This window comes from Lycorma delicatula, chromosome 1, assembly GCF_047948215.1.
Source record: "Lycorma delicatula isolate Av1 chromosome 1, ASM4794821v1, whole genome shotgun sequence".
Classification (NCBI taxonomy): Eukaryota; Metazoa; Arthropoda; class Insecta; order Hemiptera; family Fulgoridae; genus Lycorma; species Lycorma delicatula.
In genome coordinates, this window is record NC_134455.1 from 284,429,791 (window position 1) to 284,454,993 (window position 25,203).

The 25,203-nt window shown below is 31.4% G+C and overlaps 1 protein-coding gene across 2 annotated transcripts in view; it reads right to left on the reverse strand.

Moving 5' to 3' along the window:
- The window catches only part of LOC142332378 (calpain-1 catalytic subunit-like), a 455,312-nt gene that overhangs the window by 55,757 nt on the left and 374,352 nt on the right, over positions 1 to 25,203 (reverse strand). For both annotated transcript variants that reach the window (XM_075378804.1, XM_075378795.1), the window contains exons 5-11: positions 22,063 to 22,203; positions 15,399 to 15,576; positions 14,520 to 14,764; positions 13,712 to 13,884; positions 12,282 to 12,484; positions 9,101 to 9,258; positions 1,390 to 1,459 (exon numbers count right to left, since the gene is read on the reverse strand). In XM_075378804.1, the coding sequence (XP_075234919.1) occupies positions 1,390 to 1,459; positions 9,101 to 9,258; positions 12,282 to 12,484; positions 13,712 to 13,884; positions 14,520 to 14,764; positions 15,399 to 15,576; positions 22,063 to 22,203 (1,168 nt within the window). The remainder of the gene's footprint in view (positions 1 to 1,389; positions 1,460 to 9,100; positions 9,259 to 12,281; positions 12,485 to 13,711; positions 13,885 to 14,519; positions 14,765 to 15,398; positions 15,577 to 22,062; positions 22,204 to 25,203) is intronic.

The following is a 25,203-nucleotide window of genomic DNA, read 5'->3' on the forward strand; positions in this document are numbered from 1 at the left end:
TGTTCACTTTGGTGTAAGTCATTCTTTTACTGCAGTATTGATCTGCTCATAGTTGCCAAATTTGACACAAAAGCTGTTTGAGGCCCAAAAAAATTTGATGGTGTGAGATCAGGACAACAATTTTAACAATTTTTAATATTTTAACATTTTACATTTTACAATTTTGAATATTTTAACATTTCTTTAGTGGTATGAGATGGACATTATCATTCAGAAAAATCTGAGAGAAAACTAGAACATTTCTTCCATAATCTAGAATTTTATTTTCTAGCAAGCCACAGTAGTAATCACTGTTATTCCATGTAACTATAATGTACTAGCAGACCTGGCAATGCTTTGCTATTGCTAGAATTGAGTGTGTGTGTGTGTGTGTGTGTGTGTGTGTGTTCATTTAATTATATATATATATATATTTTGAAAGTTTGATAAAACATTAAAAACTGAACATTTAGGAACTTCATAAAATTTAACCTTTCATGTATATATAACCTTTTTTTATATATATAAAAGAAAATCTGTTTTGTATATTTGTTTTTCTTTTGTAAAAGTCTCGACACCGGCACCACCATGTATAGTTGTTGCAAAAGTTTTTCTTTCATGTAGTAATACGTATTCTGAATATGAGCCAAATCGGTCTGTACACATGTACACTGAACACATTTCAAGTGATGCCATTAATTTGAAATAAACAAAAGTGGCTATAAAAATTCAACTGAACAACTGATATTTTTGATGTCAGGACTGCCAAATAAAATTTCAGTTTTTTTTTATTAAATAGCTATTCCATTGTTGCTGTTTATCTTAAAACTACCCTCATATTACAGTGTTCCACAACATTATGCTAACAGAATGGTTATGAAACTTAAAATACACTTTGATCAAAATATTAATAAAGCAAAAGAGTGAGCTAGTAATAGCCTAGAAACCCAACAAAATTTGTTGGGCGTCATTAATCTTAATATCATACTTACGTGTAGTTTTTTAATGATTTGTACAACATATTAAAGTATTAATTGTACTTAATCATTCATAATATGTCAACAATTTTTACAAGCAGCTGCCACTTTCTTCCACAGGGATTTGTATTTTAACACATGAAGCAGAGATATTAAATAATGACAGATAAATCTCAAATTAATGCTGTCTCAGTAGCATTAATTTATCAGTATGGTAAGCAGCAATTTTATAACATGTAAATTTATTATTAACTAGATATTCTATTGTAATTATTTTTTTTATAAGATAGAAATTTTTTATAACATGGTAAAAGGATGCTCTATAAGCAACTCTGTTTTATAATATGTAAAGTTTCTTTATCATGTAAAACTAGGTGATTTCCATATGATAAGTACTATTGAAACACAATTCATATTTCTGTAATTTACTTACTAATACAATAGCATCCTCTAAAAATTCAGCAGATATATTTCTGAACACCATGTTGTCTTCATTAACCTCCCTGAAATTGATAAAATGATTATAAAAGCTGTATAGTGTATACTGATTGATATTAAATAAGTTGATTTATGTAGTATCAAAACTTAAAATAACTTTCATACCATAAAGTTTTTTTTAACACCTTCCTCTTTAAAGAAAACTAAGATTTTTGTCTACTTATGTTGGTTGTAAGAATGGGACAAACAATATAATTAAATATGTACTTAAAGGAATAAAAACATTTTATTAACAGCATTTATTAAACAAAAATGATATAATAAATAAGTATATAGAGAGAATAGATGAGTAAACTGCATAGCAGTAAGTGGTATCGCTAAGTAAGTACAGGGAATTATTTCTTTAGTTTAGATGAATAGATTAAAAGGAATGAGAACTATTTTCCAATGTTTCACGTGTTCAGTGATAATATGAAGGTAAGGTAGGAGAATTATTGTTAACTGAATATATATTTTTTGCTTTTACATTAACAGCTTTTTAATTTTTTTTAATTAACAAATGAATGCTAGTTAAAATTCAACTAGTCGTAAAATAGCATTGTGCATTCATTCTCTGTGATTTCATTATTGAAAAAGTTTACAGCTTGCTTAAATAATATTTAAAATACAGAAATCTTCTTTTTAATATATTATTGAAATTATTACAGTGCTCAAAGAATCAGTTTGAAATTATTATAACCGTACAAACACTGCTAAAATGAATATTCAAATGAAAAAAATCAACATTGTTAATACATTTAGAAGGACGTCTCTCAAATTTATTTTTACAATTTTTAGCATTTGTATGCAAATTTTTCTGAAATTATCACTTTTCCGATCCAGTTAGTATGTTTGTTTTTCTGATGATTAAAGAGAAACTTCTCAAATTTGCGTTTAATTTTAATTGACATTATTTAACCAATTTTCTTAGAATTAAGATTCTCTACAAAGTTAACGAAATTTTTATTTGTAAATTAATAAAATTAGTTTATTTCAAACCTAAAAAAGTCTAATTTCCGACAAAACCTTTTAGTGTTTTATCGTTTTTTTTTAAATCTAAGTGATATAGGTCTGAGACCAGTTTCTCATTTCTTAAATCAAAAACAATGAGGATGCAAATTTACCCCCTCGATTTGTGCCCCAAGAATTTTAGTACGATCAAGTCGTTCGAGAGAATGACGCCGGCGAGAGTTTGTCCGACGGCGGAAACACCGAAGACTTATTTACTCTGACCAACTCGCAAATCGACATTTAAAAATTTTTTAAATTGTTTAAAATATAAAAAAATAATAATTTTAAATAAAGCTACATATCATCGCAGAAATAGACGTTGTTAATGAATATATAGGTTGAACTGTGTAATTTTTGTTATACTAACCCTGGGTTTTTTCCTAACCCGTTTAAAAGATTACAATAATTGGTAAAATTTTTATTTTACAATTAGAACTATTTGGTGGCGCTGCGGTCGTGATATTTCGAAAAATTGTATTTATGTATTAAAAAAAAAAAAAAATAGTTATTATAAAACTTGAGTGGAATATTTCTCTTTAACTTAGGTTTAATTTTTTTCAATGCATTTGGTAAAATCTTTTAAACTTGATCGTCAAGCTAGCTAGCTACATAGTATTAGTTTCATATGTAATTTGAATTATAATTCTCATTCTTAACAATATTAACACAAAACAAAAATACTTAATTTGAAGTTTTTACCTTTGAATAAATAAGTAAATACTAACAATAATGAGTAATATTTAATGTATTTTTGTTTTGTCTTTGTTAGGTTGATATTGTACATATAATACACGTCCAATTCTTAAAATAACATAATTATAAAATGAAATACATTCTAGCAAATAATATAATTTTAACATTTTTTTAGTCATCGATGATATTATTTATCGTGGTTAAAAAACGCCTGAATATGATAAGTTGGACAACTTCCTAAACGTTTGGTAATTTTCGTAATAATTTCGGAACATTTTCATGATATATTGCTTAACAGAGAACAGTCTAGAAATTTAATCTTCCTCAAAACTTCATTGAAGATGAATTGACTTTTTTCTGGTATATCTTAAGCATTTGTAAGTCAAACAAATAGCCGAATAAATACAATAAGTTTTTGATATTTCTAATATTTTAATGAATAAAAATACTTTTGTGTCTAATTTTGAAATTAGAAAAGCGTTACTTTATAATCTTGAAAATTTTTTTACAGCTCGCAGTATTAGCTACATTCGCTCCAAATATTTCGTATAAGTATTGCGCAACACTTCTCGGTTTCGTAAACGAATTATTGTTTAAGCATAATAATAAATTCTGAGATTTTTCGGCAGATTCTCGTTGAAGCATTGGTATTAGCTGCATTCCACCTAATGGAAAATTGATCAAGAAACGGTTAAATCCTCTCTTTTAAATCATTATAGATAATAAAAAAAAAAAAATACTACTACAGTTCATTGTTGTTATTAAAACCCTGGAGAAAACAGAAACGTTGAAAGTTGGATACAGCATACATGCAGTGTCATTCCAGAGTTTACAACATTGTTTACCAAAAGCAATGGCATACCATGAAAGACTAGTGGAAATTCAAAAGGCTTTTGAGCATATTGAGGTAATTATTAAACAAATAAAAGAGTACAAAAAAGACTCTGAAATAATCGATGAATAATTAGAATGTTGCCTTATTGAGGCCGATGAAGCAATGAAAAATTACGGAGAACCTGACTATAGAAATTGATTATAGAGAACTTGGAAGATTTTGAGATGGATAATATTCTTGCGCAATTAAATGATTAGAAACGTATACTTGATACAGTAACAAAATGAGTAGAAAACGATAAAGAACAAATTTTAGTATTTTTGGTTAGTGGTGAAGGAGGGACCAATAAAAGTTTTCTTATCCATCCAATAAGGTGTTTGGTTAGACAATAATTGAATAAAAGTGTTTCTGTAACTGCTTCAACTGGTATCGCTGCGTACATTATCAAAGGATTAACAATCCTGACCTTTTCAACTGGCTATAGAGCATGATGCTACCCAAAATACAGACCATTGTCAGAAATGGCATTGAAATCAATACGAGAAAACTTGAAACAACACTCCTTTAATCATCATTGATAAAATTTTGATAACCAACATAACTTTCATTTATATAAATTTTAGATTGTGAAATATTAGGCACTTCTGATGAACAAGATGCATTTTATTATTTGGAGATGTGTTGCAACTTCAACCAGTGCGTTAAATCAAACTTGCATCAAAATTACTTCAGATGAAACCAACTAATCCCTAGGATCATTTGGCTCCTTTGATTTATGGAAGATTCTTTTCCATTACGATGAACTGAATATCAATGTGCGACAAAAAAACGATTTATTATATTCAAATGTGCTATCTCGAATTAGAATCGTTTAACTGAACAATGACAATCTAAAACAACTTAATTCTAGAAAATTTGTTTACAAATTTTCCACTATAAAAAATTTGACTACTATAAGAATTTGCATCCAAATAAACTACCAGCAGATACGTTGTCTTCTAGCAACTCGTTACATATATTAAGACGCATCTCTTCTGAAGAATGAATTAGGTGATTATGATTCATTAGACTGTGCAACCTTATTGAGGAAAAAATCAATAAAGCTTTTTAAAGTCAGATGATGAAAATTGTTCACTGGAGGTCTTCCACAGGTCGTTATTATAAAAATAGGTGATCAAGTTATTTTGACTAGAAATATTGATTTATCTCAAGGATTTGTTAATGGTACCGTAGGTATTATAAAAAGTATAAAAAAAATTTGATGATAAAAATTATGTTCAATAAGTAACAATTACTTTATTTCTTGAAGAAGAACATACAGTTGAAAGTATTTGAATTTATGGACAAAGTTTTCGTCATGCAGAAACAATTTTCTATATGTTTAAGCTATGCTATCACCATATATAATTCACAAGAAAGGAGTGTAAAAAATGCCTTCGTACATGCTGGTAATAATATTTTACAGTTGATCAAGCGTACTTCCTTTTTCAGGAACGTCTATTGAGGGATTGCGTTAGATCAGTTTTGATCCATCTTCGAGCAAGGTCAGTTGAAGCATTAAATGAATGCCTGATATTCTAGTTCTTGAAGAGGGAAAAATGAATTTAAAAATAGTCGAGGATGATATTTGGATTATGCCTAAACATATCAGTGATTGCCAGAAATCGACAGATGCAAGAGATATAAACCACGCCAAGTGATAGAACCGTAATGCACGGATTATCTAATAATGATTCAGTTATTCAATATTTGTTTAAATCTGCATTATTAAAGAATGAGATCCTGAAATTATTGAAAAATCAAATTACATACGTCACTTAAAAATGATACAAATAGAGCAAAAGACATGAGAATTTCAATATTCAACGACAACAAGATGCTGTTGAATTTTTCACATATTTAATTTATGATTATTTGTGCAATTGATAAATGTAAGTATGCTTCAGAGCACAAAGAAAATAATTTAGTTCATTTTACTGAAAAATTCATGTCGAAGGTAGATGTGCTGATAATGTAAACACAGATTTCATACATAGAATGGAAATTCATTCTTTAGGAAAATGTTTCATTCAAATAAAATTATTCGAAAACGACGCACTAAATTTACGCAAAATAACTGAAACTATAGGAATGTTTTTTTTCTTATTTTTGGCTATAGAATAAATAAACCGGGTGGCAGAAAAGTAAATACATCAACAAGTAACCTTTTTTAAAATTGAGAACTGGATTCGGTTTGCGGATTCATCATTTTACATAGGGGCTAATTCAATGAACTTATTTGACTCTTTTTGATTTATCGGTGAGGGGGTGGATGAAGGGCAACCCAATAATTTCAAATGGGACCAATGGTAATTTGGTAAATCATTTTAAGTGTTCAAAACGAGAATAATGATATAATTAAAACTAAATTCTGATCACCCAGTCCAAAATGGCGGCCAACAATGTGTTTTAATAACTACATTTGCATGCTCCCCTTTAATTTTTGTAAGAGTATCCAGCCTTCAGTGAAGGCAGGGGCGGATCAAAAATGTTAAATGGGAATACAGTCATGTGATATTTATTTCAATGGTCTTTGCAATACAAGAAAAGCAATATCAAAAAAAATTAAATTCTGACAAATCAAAAGTGACCACATTGTTATCACCTTAATAAAAAATTGAAAATATTATTAAAATTTTAATATTATTAATTCAATTATTAATTAAAATATTATTAATTCACCTTAGTCTTTAATTTAAAAAACATAATTATGTACTAATTAATTTATTCATTTTTAATATTAAAATCTTATTTCATAAGAAACTTGCTTCTAACAACTGATAAACAATTAAAGGTAAGTTACATTTTTTTTAAATATATATTCATTGTTGATTTTGTGATAAGTAGCTGTGATAACTGCAGTAGTGTTATTACTGGATGAAGTTTTGTTTTATAAGGTTAAAAAATGTTAACTACTAAGATCAAAAAATAAACTTAAACAAAGTTTATTTTTTTCAAGTCAAGAAAGAATAATTTTATTTTAAGAGATAAAGGAAAACCATTAAACATTAAAACATACATTTAATGCACAGCATCCTAATCATACAATTTACAGGACTGTAGTCACAAATTTAATAGAAAAAGTCAGCGCACTAGTAGGTTTTGGTGATAACCCACCAGCTTGGTCTATTGGTTAACTTGTCATTGTAAATCAATTCATTTATGCTAAGGTTCAAATTCTAGTAAAGTAACTACTTTAATACAGATTTGAATACTAGATCATGAATACCGGTGTTCTTTGGTGGTTGGGTTTCAATTAACAGCATATTTCAGGAATGTTGACCTGAGACTGTAAAAGACTACACTTAATTTACATTCATATATATCATCCTCTGAAGTAATACTTTACACTGGTTCTGAAAGCTAAACAGAAAAAGAAAGTAGGTTTTATATGTACACATGAAGTTATTAAAGAAAGAATATTAGCAGAAATTTCTGTTAATAATCAACAAATCGGGAAGCGCGATTGCACAAAATAATTTATCTAGTTGGTCAATGCAAAAGTATATAAAAAAACATGCAACCATGCACACAAGATTCATTTAGTACAAGAATTTAATGATTTTGATACGAGAATTGAAATCACTGAAATTTTGACACTGAGATTAACATGAACTATTTCATGCTTCAACATACCCAGCATTCAGAGCGGTTAAATGTATTAGCTGGAATAACAGATGACATACTTCTTGGACCATTTGTCATTAATAGTAACTGAGATGGTGATATGTACTATGCCTTGCTGAACGATCAGATAATTGCAACTCTCAACAATTTGATTGAGATAGCTCATAGACCAAACAATCAACCTTTATTCATGAAAGATGTGTTTTTCCAAATAGATGGTCCTCCTCTGCACTATGTTCACAACATGAGAAAGGCGTTGAACCAGCAATTTTAAAATTGTTAGATTTGATTGACATGGTACTATGGAATGGCCAGCCAGATAACCTGACCTGAATCCCCTTGATTTCTTCTTGTGGGGGATATTTAACTTCTACCATTTATAGCTCACAGCCAACTTCTCTCAAGAATTAAGGGAACACAATTAGACAATGCAGGAAGATTTCACCAGAAACCTTTCACAATTTGGGAAGCTTTAGACCAGCATTTGTTTTACTGCATGGAAGAATGGGAAGAGCAGTTTGAACATTTAATATTCGGTTTTAACATTTAATTAATTGCACATGAAAATTAAATAAAATTCTTCAAAACTGTAAATTTAATTAAAAGAAAAAAATTAAGTTTAATAAACTTTTTCAATTTTTAATTAATAGTTAATTATAGTTTAAATTGTAAGAAATAAATCTTTTTCGATACAGTTTGCTTGTCTTGCCTTCATATCAAATAACCATATGTCCTATGTAATATTTTTAAAATGCCACTGCCCCTCCCCTTGGATCCATTCTGAAGGCTGAATACTCCTAAATAACAAAACAAATAAAGGGGAGCATATAACCGTAGTTATTAAAACAAACATTCTGTTGGCTGCCATTTTGGATTGGGCGATCAGAATTTTATTTTAATTGTAATATTTTTCTGATTTTGAACTGGGTTAAAATGATATATCAGATGACCATTGGTCCCATTTGAAATTTCTAAGCTGCCCCTCAACCACCCCCCACAAAACTCAAAAGAGTGAAATATACATTCATTGAAGTAGCTCCTCGGTACAATGATGCATGTCGAAAACTGCATTTAATTATCTCAATCATATAAAAGTACAAAGGGATATGCTTGTATTTCAGTCACCTGGCATGGTCACCAAGCATATATATATATTTAATGTTATCAGATTCAATTTTTTAAAATTACATTTGTTTATAAAAAATAATTAATTAATGTTACTTAATTTTCTTAATCTACAGAATTTTACTTAATAAAAAGTAGAAAAACTTTTTTAAACTTTATTGCTCACTAAAAATTCTTTCAATAAACACCAAAAAAAGTAATTTACTCATTGAACAATTTGCACTATCATACTGAGTAAAACTGAATGAGTAAAACTTATTATATTGTATGATCTATTTGATTATGAGAAATCTAGCCAATAATTAATTTTATTAATTACTGTATTTTAATAACTTACCAAATATTACTCTGCTCATCTGTAAGTATCCTCAGTAGAAACTTTCCATCACAGTTTGGTACATTGGTTTGAGGTACTATTATGTAGTCTCCAGGAGGAAGAGTAAAAAATGTTACTACCTCTCTTGCCACTGAATGATTGGTTACATCCAGTGGTTTCTGCAAAATACCATAAGTTAAAACCAGATTACAACATACATAAATTTATATAAACTAATTTAGCCTCTTCAACCTCTTACATGTAGTTGTATTCCTGATTGTGTGAGTATTAATCTTAAAATGTAAATGTGTTCTAAATTATTACGAGCTCCACTCATGAAGATACTCCCCTCAATAGAATCTACTGTAATTCATTACCCACTTCTGTAAAGCTTCTGTAGATGAGCAATCAAAAATTTTAAACTGTACAAAGGTAAGGAAAAGGAATAGGATATACACAACTTCCAAAATATGACTCAAATATCCATATTAACTCTTGATGGCTATGATGTTTCAAAAAGAAAAAGTAAATTAATTTAACTTTAAATTAGCAACATGGATTGACTGAATTCACACACTATATTTAACACTATTAAAAAGTAAAATAGAGTTGAAATTGATCCAAAATCACCTAAACATAAAGAAAATGAATGGAGTAAAATTTTTATAACAAAGTTAATACTCAAAACAAAACCTTTCCAAAAGCTCTTGTAAAGCCTGGAGTTAATGAACATAACAGTTAATCAGAAATGAGAGACATACATACAGTTAATGTAAAAAGTTCAAAACATACATAGCAAAATAAAGGAGGATCAGAACACTTGTGCCCGCGAAGGGATGATGAATAGTATTTTTCATTATTGGAGTAAAGACTATTACCAGAGTTAACAAAACTTCAGTCTAATACATCTGCTGTGGTTTAGCAAGACTTTGCATGATGTAAGTTTCAAAAAAATGTTAACTGAATTTTTTTCAGAACAAGTAGATCAAACTACTTGACTGATTTGGAAATGCAGTCATGAGAGGTTACATGGTATTTTCCTGGATTTGAAAGATTTACAACTTGCTAAATGGGTTTCCCTATCGGCATGTTATGGAATTTCTTTCTAGACATGGAGCTTTTAGACAAGTTGGCTTTATTAGCTCAGGTTTATGTCTGGAATGTAGAATTGATGTAGCGGTGTGTACTAGAATAATTAATTCTCTCCTGAATTTGTAAGTAAACTAGAAGGCCAAAAGAGAATGGGTTATAGTTGTTGGCTTTCTTAGGTTTGTGGCCCTGCATAGGATGGCTGAAGGGGTTTCATGTTCCAATAGCTAGAAAAGCAGCCAGGGTGGCTAGGAGCATACTTGGACACTTACTTTAACAAGATAGGCATATTCGCATCAAGCCCTGGTTAGTTTAAATGCTCGTCATTCCTATGTGATGGAGCTGTATGTTGAAAGGTGAAGGCATTGATGTTGCTTCCGGGGGAACAGACCAGAACAGAAGTGTGATGAACCAGAGATCTTGTGATATAGCTGTATGTGGAAGAGTGAAGCACTGACCTTGCTTCTAGGAGCAGACCAGACCAGACCAGAGGTATGATGTGCCAGGGACTCTGTGATGGAACTGTGTGGAGAAAAATGAAGGCATTGATCTCATTCTCAAAAGTGGATCAGATCAGAGAAAATTTTTTTGAGAAATAATTTTTGTTGACTTATGAAACGTATCTGGGGCATTTATAGGACAAATTGTCATTGCTGCAATCAACAATCTAAGAGGTATGAAAATTTTCATGTTACTTTCTTTTAGAAAGTTTCTTTCATGTTAGTTGCAGAAGCTTGCACAACAGAAAGAGATTTGTTGTCACTGCGCAAAATATCAGTCTTTAAATTAGTTTTCAAAGAATCAATGAACAGTCTACATTCTTTACCGTTATGTTCATGACAGCAGAAATATTGTGACATTAAACTACTTTTTTCAAAATCTTAAAAAATTTCCTAACAATTACGAAAGAAACACACTTTAGTGTTATTATGGAAAATATTCCAGCTTTTCAGCCTATTTCCCAAAAGGTCGGCTTGTTTCTTTGACAAGTTCGAAAGTAAGATCATCTTGCTCCTTATGTCAAACTGCAGTGGCTACCTCATATTAATATTCTTATAATGTTAGATGTGATGGATACAGTACAAGTCCTTGACATGAGACCTTATAGCAGATGGTAAATTGAGATACTGCACTGTGTGTTTGGATTTATTACTTTAACTTTAAAAAGATAAAACAATCTGACAAATGGTCTTATGGTTCATGCCCATCAACAGTATTGCAAAATTCATATGAGAGGCGCAGTTTAAGATTTTTTAACTAGTGAAATGAAACTTAGTAGTTCTTTGAATGTCAAATCCCCACACAAGTGACAGAAGTTATCCAGATCATTTATGCACTTCCTTGGCATATGTATTGATTAACAAAACACATTTAATACAGTAACTATAAATCACAAAACAGAATGAAACCATAGTATTATCAACATAACTTACCCCTAAAAAAATACTAGGGTTCCACAAAAGCAATATACAAAAAAAATTGTTGTCACACAAAAATGATGGATCATGGAAAAATTCTGATCTCATTTTAAGAATTCGGCATATAAAGTAATACAATAAAACTTTCATATGCCAAAAAATTGTGTTGATTACTGTTTTACAAATAAGAATGTCACTGAATTCATGAACAAAAAAAGGGATTTTGTCCCCACTCAAATACCATCAGAAGGTATCTTAAATACCTAAGAGATATTAAATTATGTGAATCATCTACCACACTGAGTAACTTTTGAGTAAAGTTTTGAGATATGGTAAACACAAAAATATAGAAATCAACATGCCAAATTGTATCCAAATCAGTTCATTCAGTCTGGAGAAACCATACAAAAAAGACCAATATGAAATTTACTTCTAGGTGAAATCAAATTCCAATGGTTCAGAGATTATAGAAAATTTATTTTAATTTTAAATTAAGTTTGTCCCTAAGACTGGTTAGAGAAATTAAATTTTGCATTTATAAGAAAATACTCTTCTTATTTTTATTCAAACTTAACCTCTTACAACAGGCTATAAATATAATTGTAATTTAACACTTAACTCACCATCATTGAGTTAATAGCAGCTAAATAATAGTTAATTTACAGCTAAATTAAATCTAATTAAGGAATACTTACCTGTTCACCAACAAACTGTGGTGTCAACCTTGGCATCGAATGAGGAATTTCATATACTGCAAATCCTATTGCATAAAGAGGTTTTTTTCTTTTCACATCTGGTTGGGTTTCATAAAACTGAGTCACAGAAACAACAACATGGCACTTATTACTTGAACTCCGAGGTATTTGAATATGGAACTGAGGATTCATGGCTGTTGTATCTGAAAATTTAAACATTGATGGATTATTATTTTTCTATTTATATTATAACCATTATTATAGTTTTCATGTTTATTTATTTTACAGTTGCATTTAAAATTTTTTTAAAACCGTATTTATAAGAACTATTTTTTTAAATAAAATTGTAAATATATGATTATTTAAGCATAAACACAAATATATTTTAACTGGATCACTTGATATTTTTTAAAAAGTATATTACACATAAAAATTGATGCATCAAAATAATTTACTTTTTCATAAATATGTGCTGTTAAGAAGAATGTAATTAAATTTAACAAACCCAATGCAGTTTTAAAGAATTAATTTTGTTTTTACATTTTTATTTCTCTACCTTCTAAAAAAAATAATTATTTTTGAATCCATGATGGATTTAATTGGTTCTTTTTAGTATCAGTTAGAAAACTGGTATAAATTGATGACAGGACAACACTTATAAACACAAATTTATGCCAACTTCATGATTCTACTTTTGTTCTTTTAATTTTAATGTTTATTATTACTACTTTGGACATGCAATTAAATAATAAATGCTTAAACCCTTGTCTGGAATTGAACTAAAACAACTGATTTAATAAACAGTATGCTAACCAATATACCAACTTTTTCCTTTCTTTTTCCTGTTTAGCCTCCGGTAACTACCGTTTAGATAATTCTTCAGAGGATGAAAGAGGATGATATGTATGAGTGTAAATGAAATGTAGTCTTGTACATTCTCAGTTCGACCATTCCTGAGATGTGTGGTTAATTGAAACCCAACCACCAAAGAACACCGGTATCCACGATCTAGTCAAATCCGTGTAAAAATAAAACTGGCTTTACTAGGACTTGAACGCTGTAACTCTCGACTTCCAAATCAGCTGATTTGGGAAGACGCGTTAACCACTAGACCAACCTGGTGGGTTAACCAATATACCAACTGGCCAGCCAGTTGTACACATGTCATGGTTGATAATCTTTATTATAATATCTAAGTTTTCTTCATTTACCATTTTTATGTGAAGGGCTAATGCCAACAGAAAGAATTATGGACACAAAGATTCTAACACCATTATGCAAGAAGTGATTAGGTAGCAAAATCCAACAAATGTTTGAAAGTATTGATAGGAGCTAAGAATTTAGTAAACATAGATGGAAAACTTAGTACAACTAAGTACATCAACTAATTCCCCACATATTTCATAAACATTAAAAGATCTCATTCTTACCAATATAACTGGGACCACCACCAGCATTATATCCTGTACGCCAACGTCGCCTGGCTAATACTGCTCGCCATGGCTGTTTTGACTGAAGAGCTGGTTCACTCATCCAGTCATCAGGACCGATATGAACAAGGTCTAAATGTGTAAAATGACGAGCAAAGTCTTCAAAGGACATCCTGTAAACAAACACGCTGTGATGCTTCTACTACAACAAAATTAACAACCACACCTATGCATAATATAACATGTTCTGCATAAAACAATAAAACTTGCTAACACTTTTCTACCCAATTTAAATTGTTCAATCAACTTAATGGCCAGTATGATATTTTCTATGTCAGGGGTGTGATTTGAATGTAAGACAGTTTCAGTTTATTCTATTAACTTGTTTATCCGCTGCCATTTGTCTCTTAATAACTGAATGACAGGGGCGTATTCAGCTCAAAACAGAAGGAGACAGCTTTCTGAAATTAATTTCTTTTATGTGGGAAGGGTAGTCTATGAGGGGGATGCTATGTAATAATACACAATAATGAAAGGAAGAATAAAATATTTATTTAAAAAAACTATTTTGTTACAATAGTTTGTGAGGATTAAATTCAGATTGTCTAACTACAGTTTCAAATAATTTGCTAAACCCATTGTCAGTGAATGCTAAACATAGCTACCCATTTAACCTGATTCCACCAATGGTGCTTCTTAGTCACGTTTTAATTCAACAAAGGGAGCTACATGAACTAATAAAATGAAAGTGTTTTAATATCCATTTGTTTGAAAAAACAAACCTTACTCATAAAAAAACTAAACTCACCAAAATTCTCCATCATTACGGACACGCACACTTAAGAGCTCTTTATCTCTTTCTGAAAGACCATCCCACTCCCATGATCTCTCACTCCATGGACCTGTCCATTCTCCTCTGCCCCATGGATTTCTTAACCTGACTAGTGGAGTTTCACCTAAAGGTCCTCTTACCCTTGCAAGACCTGTTATGCTGTAAGCAGTTTGAGTCATTAAGCCATTACGCAACCTTAATTGTCTTTTATTCTCTTTCTCCTGTAAAGAAAGTAAAAATTAGCTAAATAATTAAAGTCAATGTCATAATTTTATAAATGCAAGCAATTAACAAATGTAATTAATTATAGGTGTTTGAAACAATTTTTAACAAATAACAAATTTACCTTCTTAGTAGCTAAATAAAAGCAATAGAAATTTAATTATTTTTACAGTATATATATATTTTATTAATCCATTCTAGATTTAATCATAAAATATATGTTAAAAAAATAATTTTTATAGATCTTTCTATTACTTAACTCTTTTTTGTATTCATATAGAACTATTGAGATCTTTTTCTGTACATAAGACTATTATTAGTAGTTTAAATGTATAATGCAATTATTATTCTTATGTAATTTCAAGTGATACAAAACCATATTTCGTTCTTATAATGAGATAAATTTGATAAAAAAAAGGAAACAAGTATAGCTATATATTTAATAAATTATGTGTAAGTAACCTGATATGTAAATATTCCATAAAAAAAAAAACATATAATCTTTGTAGAAGTAGAATGTCAACCTTAAAGAGATTAAAATGACATATTTATAACACTGATCAGTTTACTAGCACATCATAAATAAACATAATGCAGAATAAAACTGCCAAACTAATATAATCAGGAACTCACTGGATTAATACTGGCAATGAGGAGGCTGGACCTTGGAACAGCACTATTCAGTACTTGGTAAGTTAGGTAACGGTCCTGATTGCTTAGTCCAAAGCTCTGAACAATTCCGCCTGTAAGGTCTTGTAGTGCTCGTGTCGTAGAACCTCCTACTGACAAGTTCTCGTAACACCCGTATATTCTATAAAATAAGCATTGACAGAAAAATAAAAAAAATTATAAAAAATAATTGCTTATAGAGAAATTAGACATATTTAAATATAGTGAATTAAACATAAGCAGTTAAGTAAAACAATAATAAGATACACCTTTAAGGTAAATAGGTAATAAGAAAAAAAATATAACAATTAAAATAAAACAAAAAAAAATTATTAGATTGAAATTATGATTTGTGTCAATTTTGGTTCTAGCTATAGAGAAAGCAATAATTACTAAAAAGTACATGATCAGAAATCTAAATATACAGTATAACTTTTGGTTTTTCACAATTAGAAAACCAAAATGTTACCTCTGTACATTCTACAAGCCTAATTCAACACCACAACAACAATATTACATTTTAATTTTAATTTGTAGTATTATGTTGTTATCAATATTTCTTCACGTTAATTTTCTGGATATTGATAGCCTATTAATTGATTCCCATCTAGTAACATACATTACATTTTATTGCTGCTTGATTTGTTTGATGAGCAAAGAATCAAATTAGGAAAGAAATAAGCTGAACAAGAAAGCAATGACTGTAGATATAACTTATACTGTTGACATACATTATGGTGCATCTGATATTTTGATCTAGAATTTCCTGTTTTCAAATTCCATATTCCTACCACAATTTCAAGCTTTTGTGAAAAATTAAAAAAAAAAACTTTTGATTGGTCAACAAGGCCACTATTAGGAAAAATTTAATACTTTATTTCAATGAAAATAGATTTTCTTTGAATGTTTTTTAACATTTATGAGAAACTGCAAAGAGCAGTTTTTTATGAAAACAAAAAATATTCTATGGAGTAATTTAAGAGGTCTTTCTTCAGCTGAGTGCTGGACACAGTCGAGCTCTCCGTCCTATTAACAAATGCAACCTCAGATTTCTTAGAGGACTGGCTGGTTCCATGTCTGCCACTGACCACTTCAGGATATCTACGCGGTTGCATTGGGGCTGAGGTCGGTTTCTGAGGTACAGTTATTTCTTTAGGCCTTGAGGCAAGATTTTTGAAATCCTCGATGGGAGCTTTAAAAGCCGCTCGGAAGAATTTGAGTCGAGGCAGTAATCTCTTCTTCATAACAGCACTAGTTCACTTGGGGTGTGCTAAATAGGAAGACAAGCCACCCAGTTCCGCCAAAACATCACGAGCCAAAGGAGCGGAGCTGACAGGCCTGCTCCTGGCTTGCAAAAACTCTTCAATAAGTGGGTTCATATGCTCCCAGGTGGTCACCTCTATATCTATTTCTGAACTATCGTCCGGATCAGTGTTCGAGGAAGTCGAAGGATAAAGCTCCGGCTAGGCTTCTTACCTACCTCACTAACATCTATCGTCATTGGAGAAGTCTTGACCTAACAGTATACGAACAAACTGCTCACTGTATTCCTTCTATTTAGAGATATTGGGCACAAACCCACAAGCATGAGGACTATCCGCAGCGAGTCACAGGCAGCTGGAAACCTTCTGTATTCTCCTGACACTCTTCACCTCTTCACCGCTACTGGATCAAATGTGTGAAACACACAATTACAGATTACAGCCCCTGCTCAAAAGAGCGCTAGCAGAACTAAGGGTAAAGGCCCCTTTGCTAACAGGAACTTGCGACCAGAAGTCATCACTCTTTTCACTGCGATGAGGCAAGTGCTCAAACAAATTGTGGCCAAATCCTCTGAATCCCTGTGAAAAGGGTATGAATCATCTTAACAGTAGGGAGCAAAATCGTTGTAACAGTTCTGCAAAACTGGAGAAGGTAAACACTCGAACACCAGCTCAAAAATAGCACTGAAAAAGATTTTCGTCAGCTTAAGCGACATGACAACCACATGGCAACCTTAAACGCAATCGGATATCTTCTGAATCACATTTGCAAATCGAATATTGTTCCTGGGTTTCGGCACCAAAATGTTCAGGTTGGCTATAGATATTCATAGTTTAAAATAACTATTACACCTGATATTAATAAAAAATATATTTATTACTGTTATGTGATACATCTTACTAATAATTAATACTTAAATAATAATAATAATAATAAAAGGGCTCATAACTAAATGAATTTCTAGTGTGTTTAACCTAACCGCACCGAGTCACTGTCTTTCACCGACTGTCCAGACACACACCAATACAGTTCGTTCTCCATTACTCTCACTTGCACTCCATCACCTCATAGGAATGTCTATCAACTCTAACGATATCAGCTGATTGATTAAATGAATTTTGATTTCAACATCATTAACTGCTAGTTCTATGTAAAGATTAAAAAGTAACAGGGATAGGGAACACCTTTGTTGGACTCCAATTTTTGTTGCTACTTCTTTCTTATGCTCTCCAATTATTACTGATGCAGTGCAGTTTCTGTAAATGTTAGCAATTGTTCTTCTATCTATGTACTTGAAACTTAAACTTTTTAAAATGCTGAACATTTTATTCCACCCTACGTTATCAAATGCCTTTTCCAAGTCAATAAAGGCCATGTATGTTGGTATGTTTTTCTTTAATCTTCCTTCTACTATTAATCTGAGTACTAATATTTCTTCCCTTGTCCATATACTTTTCCTGAAATCAAATTGGTCTTCTAACACTTCTTCCACACGCCTCTCAATTCTTCTGTACAGAATTCTAGTTAAGATTTCTGATGCATGAGTAGTTAATTATTCTGTATTCTTCACGTTTTTTTTTTGTCCTGCTTAATTTGGTATCATGACAGCACCCTGTTTGAAGTCTGACAGAACTTCCCCTTTTTTGTAAATATTATACACAAGTTTATATAATTTATCTATTGTTTTGACAACTGCACTGTGCAGTAATTCTGCAGATATCCGTATATCCCAGGAACTTTTCTGCATTTAATTCTTTAAATGCTTTATTAAATTCAGATCTTAGTATTGTATCTCCCTTTTCATCCTACTGGACTTCCTCTTCTTCCTCTATAACACCCACTTCTAATTCTTTTCCTCTGTGTAACTTTTCAATATATTCCACCCACCTATCAACCTTTTCTTTTGTATTATAAATCAGTGTACCATCTTTATTTAACACATTATTAGCTTTTAATTTATGTACCACAAAATTGTCCTTAACTTTCATGTATGCTCCATCATCTTACCAGTGATCATTTTCTCTTTCCACTTCTAACTACTTTTCTTTAATCCACTTTTTTTTTGCTAATTTGCACTTCCTGTTTATATTATTTCCTGACTGCTGATATTTCCTGACTGTTGATCACTAGTAGTATTCTTATACTTTCTAAGTTCATCCATCGGTTGCAATATTTCTTCTGATATCCAAGGTTTTTTACCTTGCATACATTGCAGTATCATCCCGCTTTTTCCATGTATATATTCTTTTTTTATGATTTTAAATTGGATATTTGCAATTACTAAATTATAATGCATGCAAAACTCAATAAGTCGGTCCTTTCTTTCATTCCTTTTGCCCAGCCCATATTCACCCACAAAATTTCCTTCCTACCCTTTTACGATGCTTGCATTCCAATTTCCATTTATTATTAAATTTTCATTCCCTTTTATGTGTTTAATTGCTTCATCAATTTCTTCGTATACATACCCTACCTCATCAGTATTGTGAGCACTTTAGGCATATGACATTAACAATTTTTGTTGGCTTAGGTTTTGATTTTATCCTTGTTACAATGATTCTATCGCTAAGCTTTTTAAATAATCTACTCTCTTCCCTATTTCTTGTTCATTATGAAACCTACTCCTGCCTACCATTTATTTGATGCTGAGTTAATTATTCTAAAATCACCTGACCAAAAGTTGTTTTCCTCTTTCCATCAAACCTCGTTAATTCCAACTACATCTACATTTAACGTATCCATTTCCCTCTTTATATTTTTGAACCTACCTTCCTTTTTTAGACTTCTAACATACCATGCTCCAACTCATAGAATGTTATTTTTTAATTTTCTGGTGATCCCTTCCTTAGTAGTACCCATCTGAAGATCCGAACGGGGGACTAGTAAGTATACTTCTGGAATAATTTACCAAGGAAGGCGCCTCCATCTTTGTTACATGAAAATGCAGAGAGATAAATTTTCTTGGAAAAATAAGCAGTTGTAGTTTTTCATTGTTTTCAGCTGCGCAGTTCTCAGAAGATTGAGTTTTGTTGATATGGCCGTTTAAATTCTCCTTAACTACTACTGAAAGAGCTGCTGCCCTCTTTCAGGAATCATTCCTTAGTCTAGTTCTCAACAGATAGCTTTTTGATAGGTGTGCATCTTCGATGCAGCAACTCCGTGTCACTGACCACTCAAGTCCACTCACAATCGGCAAGGTCTCATGATTCATGGAGGGAGGTATTATAATCTATCGCACTTTTGGGAAATAGTTCTTAATATTAATTATTATGTAAATGTAGATGGAACTTTATCAGACAGAGAAAAAGGGGATCTGCCTCTTTCATTTATAAAAAAATCCATTCTGACAAAGCTTCATCCGAAACTCCCCTGTCATCCGAATTAAAGCATAACAATGACTCATTTACATGTGACCTATGAGAACAACATTTGGATCCGTAAAGGAAATATGACATAGTACCAATATGTCCGACATTTACAGGAGATCAGGTTGCTTGAAACACTGAAGTATCGAAATGGTGAAAAAAATACCTCCCGATCTTCATCTCCAACTTATCGATCGCATATATACCATCCATGATTCAACGTGGCCACCCGAAGAAAAATCCTTAGATATCCACTTCATGAAGAACAAAAGAGAGAGAGAGCTCCCTATCTAACTACCCAAGCCACACGATAATCCAACTCCAAACGTCTCGTTCCATTAGGCCGGCCAAATTCCTTACCTGACTTTCGCCAAACAAAAATCGTTACCTGGCTTCGTAGTTCAGCCATTCGTAGTCCTATTATTTTTTACTCCATACCAATACACCATGAAATATTTTCTCTTCTAATTCAGAATTGGAACTGTGAGAGATGTCACATCCAATTCACAAGAACCTGCCTCGGATTTACAACCGACAAAAAATCGCAGTTCAGCCGCGCTCGACGTTTTCACCTGCGGAGATTTTTATTACCCAGAGACAACATATCCTCAACTCTCTTGATACAACGGTCCTCTTCCTTCAGCCTCCCCAAATGAAAGTTGTTGGCGGTCTGAATCTAGTGACCAATTTTTTTCCCCAAGTTGGGAGATAGGTCAGAAGACCTCTTTCGAGGTCTGACCTATCCTTCAGATCATACACCTTCAAGTTTGAGTATTCCATTTTAAAATGCTTTCAAATATATAAAACAAAAATAAATAAGGTTAAATGTTTTCAAAAAATTACTAAAATAAAAATAAAAATTTTAACACAATGGAGGAAAAATACTCAAGCATCAAATTTAAAAAACAAACACACAGAAATCTGAAAGACACATATTACAATATAAATAATGACAGCAAATTTAAAATAAAACGGACTTGAAATAACATTTGATTTATTCTTAAAACTCTAACCTGCAAATCCAATCCAATCTTAAAAAAGAGAAATAGTACGATCTCAATGAAAATCGGCCCTCAAATACGAGTTGCACCATATGGAGACCAAACTTTTACTCATTTAATTCAAATTAGGCAAAGTTTTAGACAAATTGGATTCACCGTCAACTTAGAAAGGTGTTGTAATTTACTTTGTGCATGTGATGTCTAGGCAGAGGTTATTTATGTAATAGAACAATTTTTTTTCATATGAAAATCAGAGAACTGATGACAAAAATTTGTTCAGGAAGATTTTTCAGAAAACAGGTAACTTTTATTATTTCTTTCTCTTAAATAACTTATGCTGTATTACATTTTACTTTTTTTTATTTTTGTAAAAAGTTTACTTACGTAGAATCAGATTAGTTTTTGATACCTTTGAAGATTGGTAATTTATTTACAGCTCTCCAGAAACTTACAAGAGTTAAAAAAAATGATTAATAAAGAGGTTTACTTAATTATAAAGAATTTAACTTTATGGAACTGTATTTTATTACTTAATACTTTTAAATATTGTAGCTCTTACAAACCAGAAAAATAAATATATTTATGTTGCAATTATACAGTTTCATTTGAATGGTAAATTAGCTGTGAACACTTCTTAATGTGCAGCTGTCAACTATCCATTTCTTTGTTTCATGTATAACATGAAAGAACCTCTTGTGTAGGTAACATAATTGGAATTCAGAATAGAAATCTATTCCATTGATACTGGGGGATGTCCATTGATACTGATAAGAATCATGTCGAGTGTATAATATATAAAAATTACATTTTCCTAACTTTTTTTATGTTTATTCAATTCTTATTCTTCAAGTCTTATATTCTATAATAATGATAAGTTTTTGTTACTGAAATATAAACAGATAAATAATTAAAAAATAACTATGGAAAAATTACAACTGTACGTTTTATTTAATTAAACATGACAAGAAAAAGATAATGTACAATCATTTTAACACTTACTTGGCATAAGCTTTTTCTAAAAGGGCAGCCCAGAACTCGGTGGGGTTTGTTGAATGTAAATAAATCAGTCTTCCACGATATGTAGGTAGTCTATCATCAATAAGTACTTCTTTCCACTCTCCGAAGTGCCAGAATCTAAACCTGGAAAATTAATAGTAGATTAAATTCCTTTTCACAAGAAAGACCTAAAAGGGCCAGAGAAAAATTAATTTTTGTCGTTAATTTTATACCAATTTTTCCGGTTATAGACAAGAAAGATTTAATGGCATTTTTATGGCTAGATGCACTTTTTTAACACGTCAGCTAAACTAAGAAATAAACTTTTTAAGTCATCAATACATAATATAAATCCATTCACTTATGCCTGCTGCTATGGGTATAAAACTTCTGATTTAATATTTCTGCCATGCTTATGTTGTGAAAATATCTCAAGTGTAAATAATATTCTAAAATTAAAAAACATCTAAGAATGACGTCACAACAAAATAGAAATTTCCCATTTAGTGTTAGTGCAAGTAGTTCTAATTATTTAATTAATTCTTTAATCAGCGAGGTTTTAATGTGTTTGGCATTTGACAGATATTTATTGTTTCTCGGAAAATTAAATGCTAAGAGAAATAAAACTTAAAACAATGGATAAAGGAAAGCTTATCCCTACTAATTTAATACAAAAATTTACCAAGAAGATTGTTAAATTTGGTGTTAATGGACAATGATATTATACCAAGTAATCATGCAAAGCAGGGTTTTAATTAAAATTATTAAGTAACAATCACGGAATGCCTTAATAGTGGAAACATACAAAATTTGATACAAACGAATATTTTTTAAAAACAAATACGACAATTTGTACCATCAACTGGATGCTCCGTAACGACAATGTATTCTGTCACATTTTTCTTCTTACACGTGAGTTTCTCGCAGGACACAATATGATTTAACTTCCTCACGTACCGTACTCTTCAGATTTGGCTCCTGCGAACTTCGCCCTCATCCCGTAGTTAAAAACCCAGCTTAAAGGGAGCCGTTTTGACATAATTGGAGGTGATCTAGCGTGAATCGCAGAGAGTACTTGCCACTATTTGGAAGTGGACTTTAAGAACCCATTAAGGGGGTTTGAAGGTGACAGCAGTGTGTACATGTAAATAAATAAAGTAGCTTCATGTCAACAGAGCTAGTCACAAAGGTTTTGTTACCCCCTCGTAACAATTCACAGTTCAAAAAATTAGTGAAAAATCTTATGCGGTATTAACAAAAAACCTTTGCAGTTTTAAAAAATAAGTATAATTACACTGATAAAATTAATTATTAATTACACCAGCGATGGCTGTATATTTTAGTTTTTGATACTGATTATGTATTTTTTAGCGCTGAATACGAAATAGCCCTCATTTTTTTCTATCATGTCAGGATTTTTGCAAACCGCAAATTTAAATTGCTTATATTATGCATTCTTATAGCTAAACAGTTGAGTGGACTGAAGAGGTTGGTGAGGGGGTTCATTGACCTCTTAATTTCTAATAACAATTTTCATAAAATAAGCCTAATTTCTGTTATAGTGCATTTTTTAAATTAATTTATTTTTATTTATTTAATTAATTTTTATGAGTTTCGTCAGCCTTTGGAAACCACTCCTCCTCTTCACCCATCCAAGATGATGAAGTATAAAAATTACTTACAATTTTATTTCATGTGTCGAAGTATTTTGGATGGCTTATACTATGCTTTGCGCTTTTCTCTCTACGATTTATCTCAGTGTAGCATCCAGGAATATTCTGCAATCATCTAGTAGCCATTTTCCTTGATACCTCCTTTTCATTTCATTCATGTTTTGATGAAATCGATCACCCATCTCTTTGCTAACGGCACCCAGATTTTCAGGAAATTAGTCCACATGTAAATTTAGGAAGTGAACCTTCAAGCTCATGGAGCTACTTCTCCAGAATATTCTCAACGATTGATTTGAAGTTCGGATCCTTCTTATTGCCCAGAAACTTGTTTAATACGTTTTTAAAGGATTCCCAGGTTTCTTTATCAGCAACTTCATTTGTTTCTCAAAATTACCATCTTTGAGAAATTTTCTAATATCAGGTCCAGTAAAGACATCCTTTTTTGGAGGAGGTTGATAATACTGGAACTTTGTCATAGATGTATTTAAAACATTTATCTTCTTTTGGTAAGGCTTTGATATGCAGAGATGGAAGGAGAACTTTATTCGGATCTGTGAGAGCTTTTCGGAGTAAATTTTTGATTCCAGGTTCTAATGAAGTTCTTTTTGCCAATCTTCCCTTATCCAATCGTTTTCTCTGTCTCTACTATCCCATTAACACAAAAAACAAGGAAACTTTGTGTATCCACCATGCTATCCTAGGAGCATCGATATTATTTTGAGATCGCCGCATGTAATCCAGTTATGATTGTCGTATTTCATTTTATGGAGAACGAATTCCAAATTATGGTAACCTTCTTTTAAACGGAAAGAATGTCGGTATTAGATATGCATTCCTATTTTGAAGAAGGACAACTTTGAAGCTTCTTTTGGACGATCTATAAAAAATCTCCAATCGGTACTTTCGTATGGAATGTTAAATCGAGTCAAACGTCATTTTTATTCTTCAAATTGAAACTGTGATCACCAGTCGAACAAAAGTAACAATCATGGGTGTGATTTCGTGGCTCTCGCTACACCATTGGAACTCCAAATCTGAACGTTTCTTGTTCAGCCTTTCACCACCGTCCTTCAACACTTGTGTGGTAAACGTAATCGTGTGCTCACTAATGCGTTAATAAAGTTTTTACTTGATCTCCTATTTTCACTCTGAAATATGTGCGGTATCCCGTTCTCCTTGTTCCCTTTGGTTTCAAGAATATATAGTACCGCGCCGTTGTCTTTCTCTTTGGCACCCCCGACTCTCCACCGCAGTCTGCAAAACCTCATTCGACCACCTATTTCCGTTTAGTTTTACTAGTTCGTCCACTGATCCGTCTTGCAGGACCCTCCTAATTATGTCGGGGTCCATTTTCACCGTCTGGGTATTCTTGTCCATCATTATTTTCTTATGAGAGATCTCATAGAGCTCGTTTATTACGAGCTCTACAGCTCTCACCCTGTTGCGTACCATCAGGACACACTTCTTGATC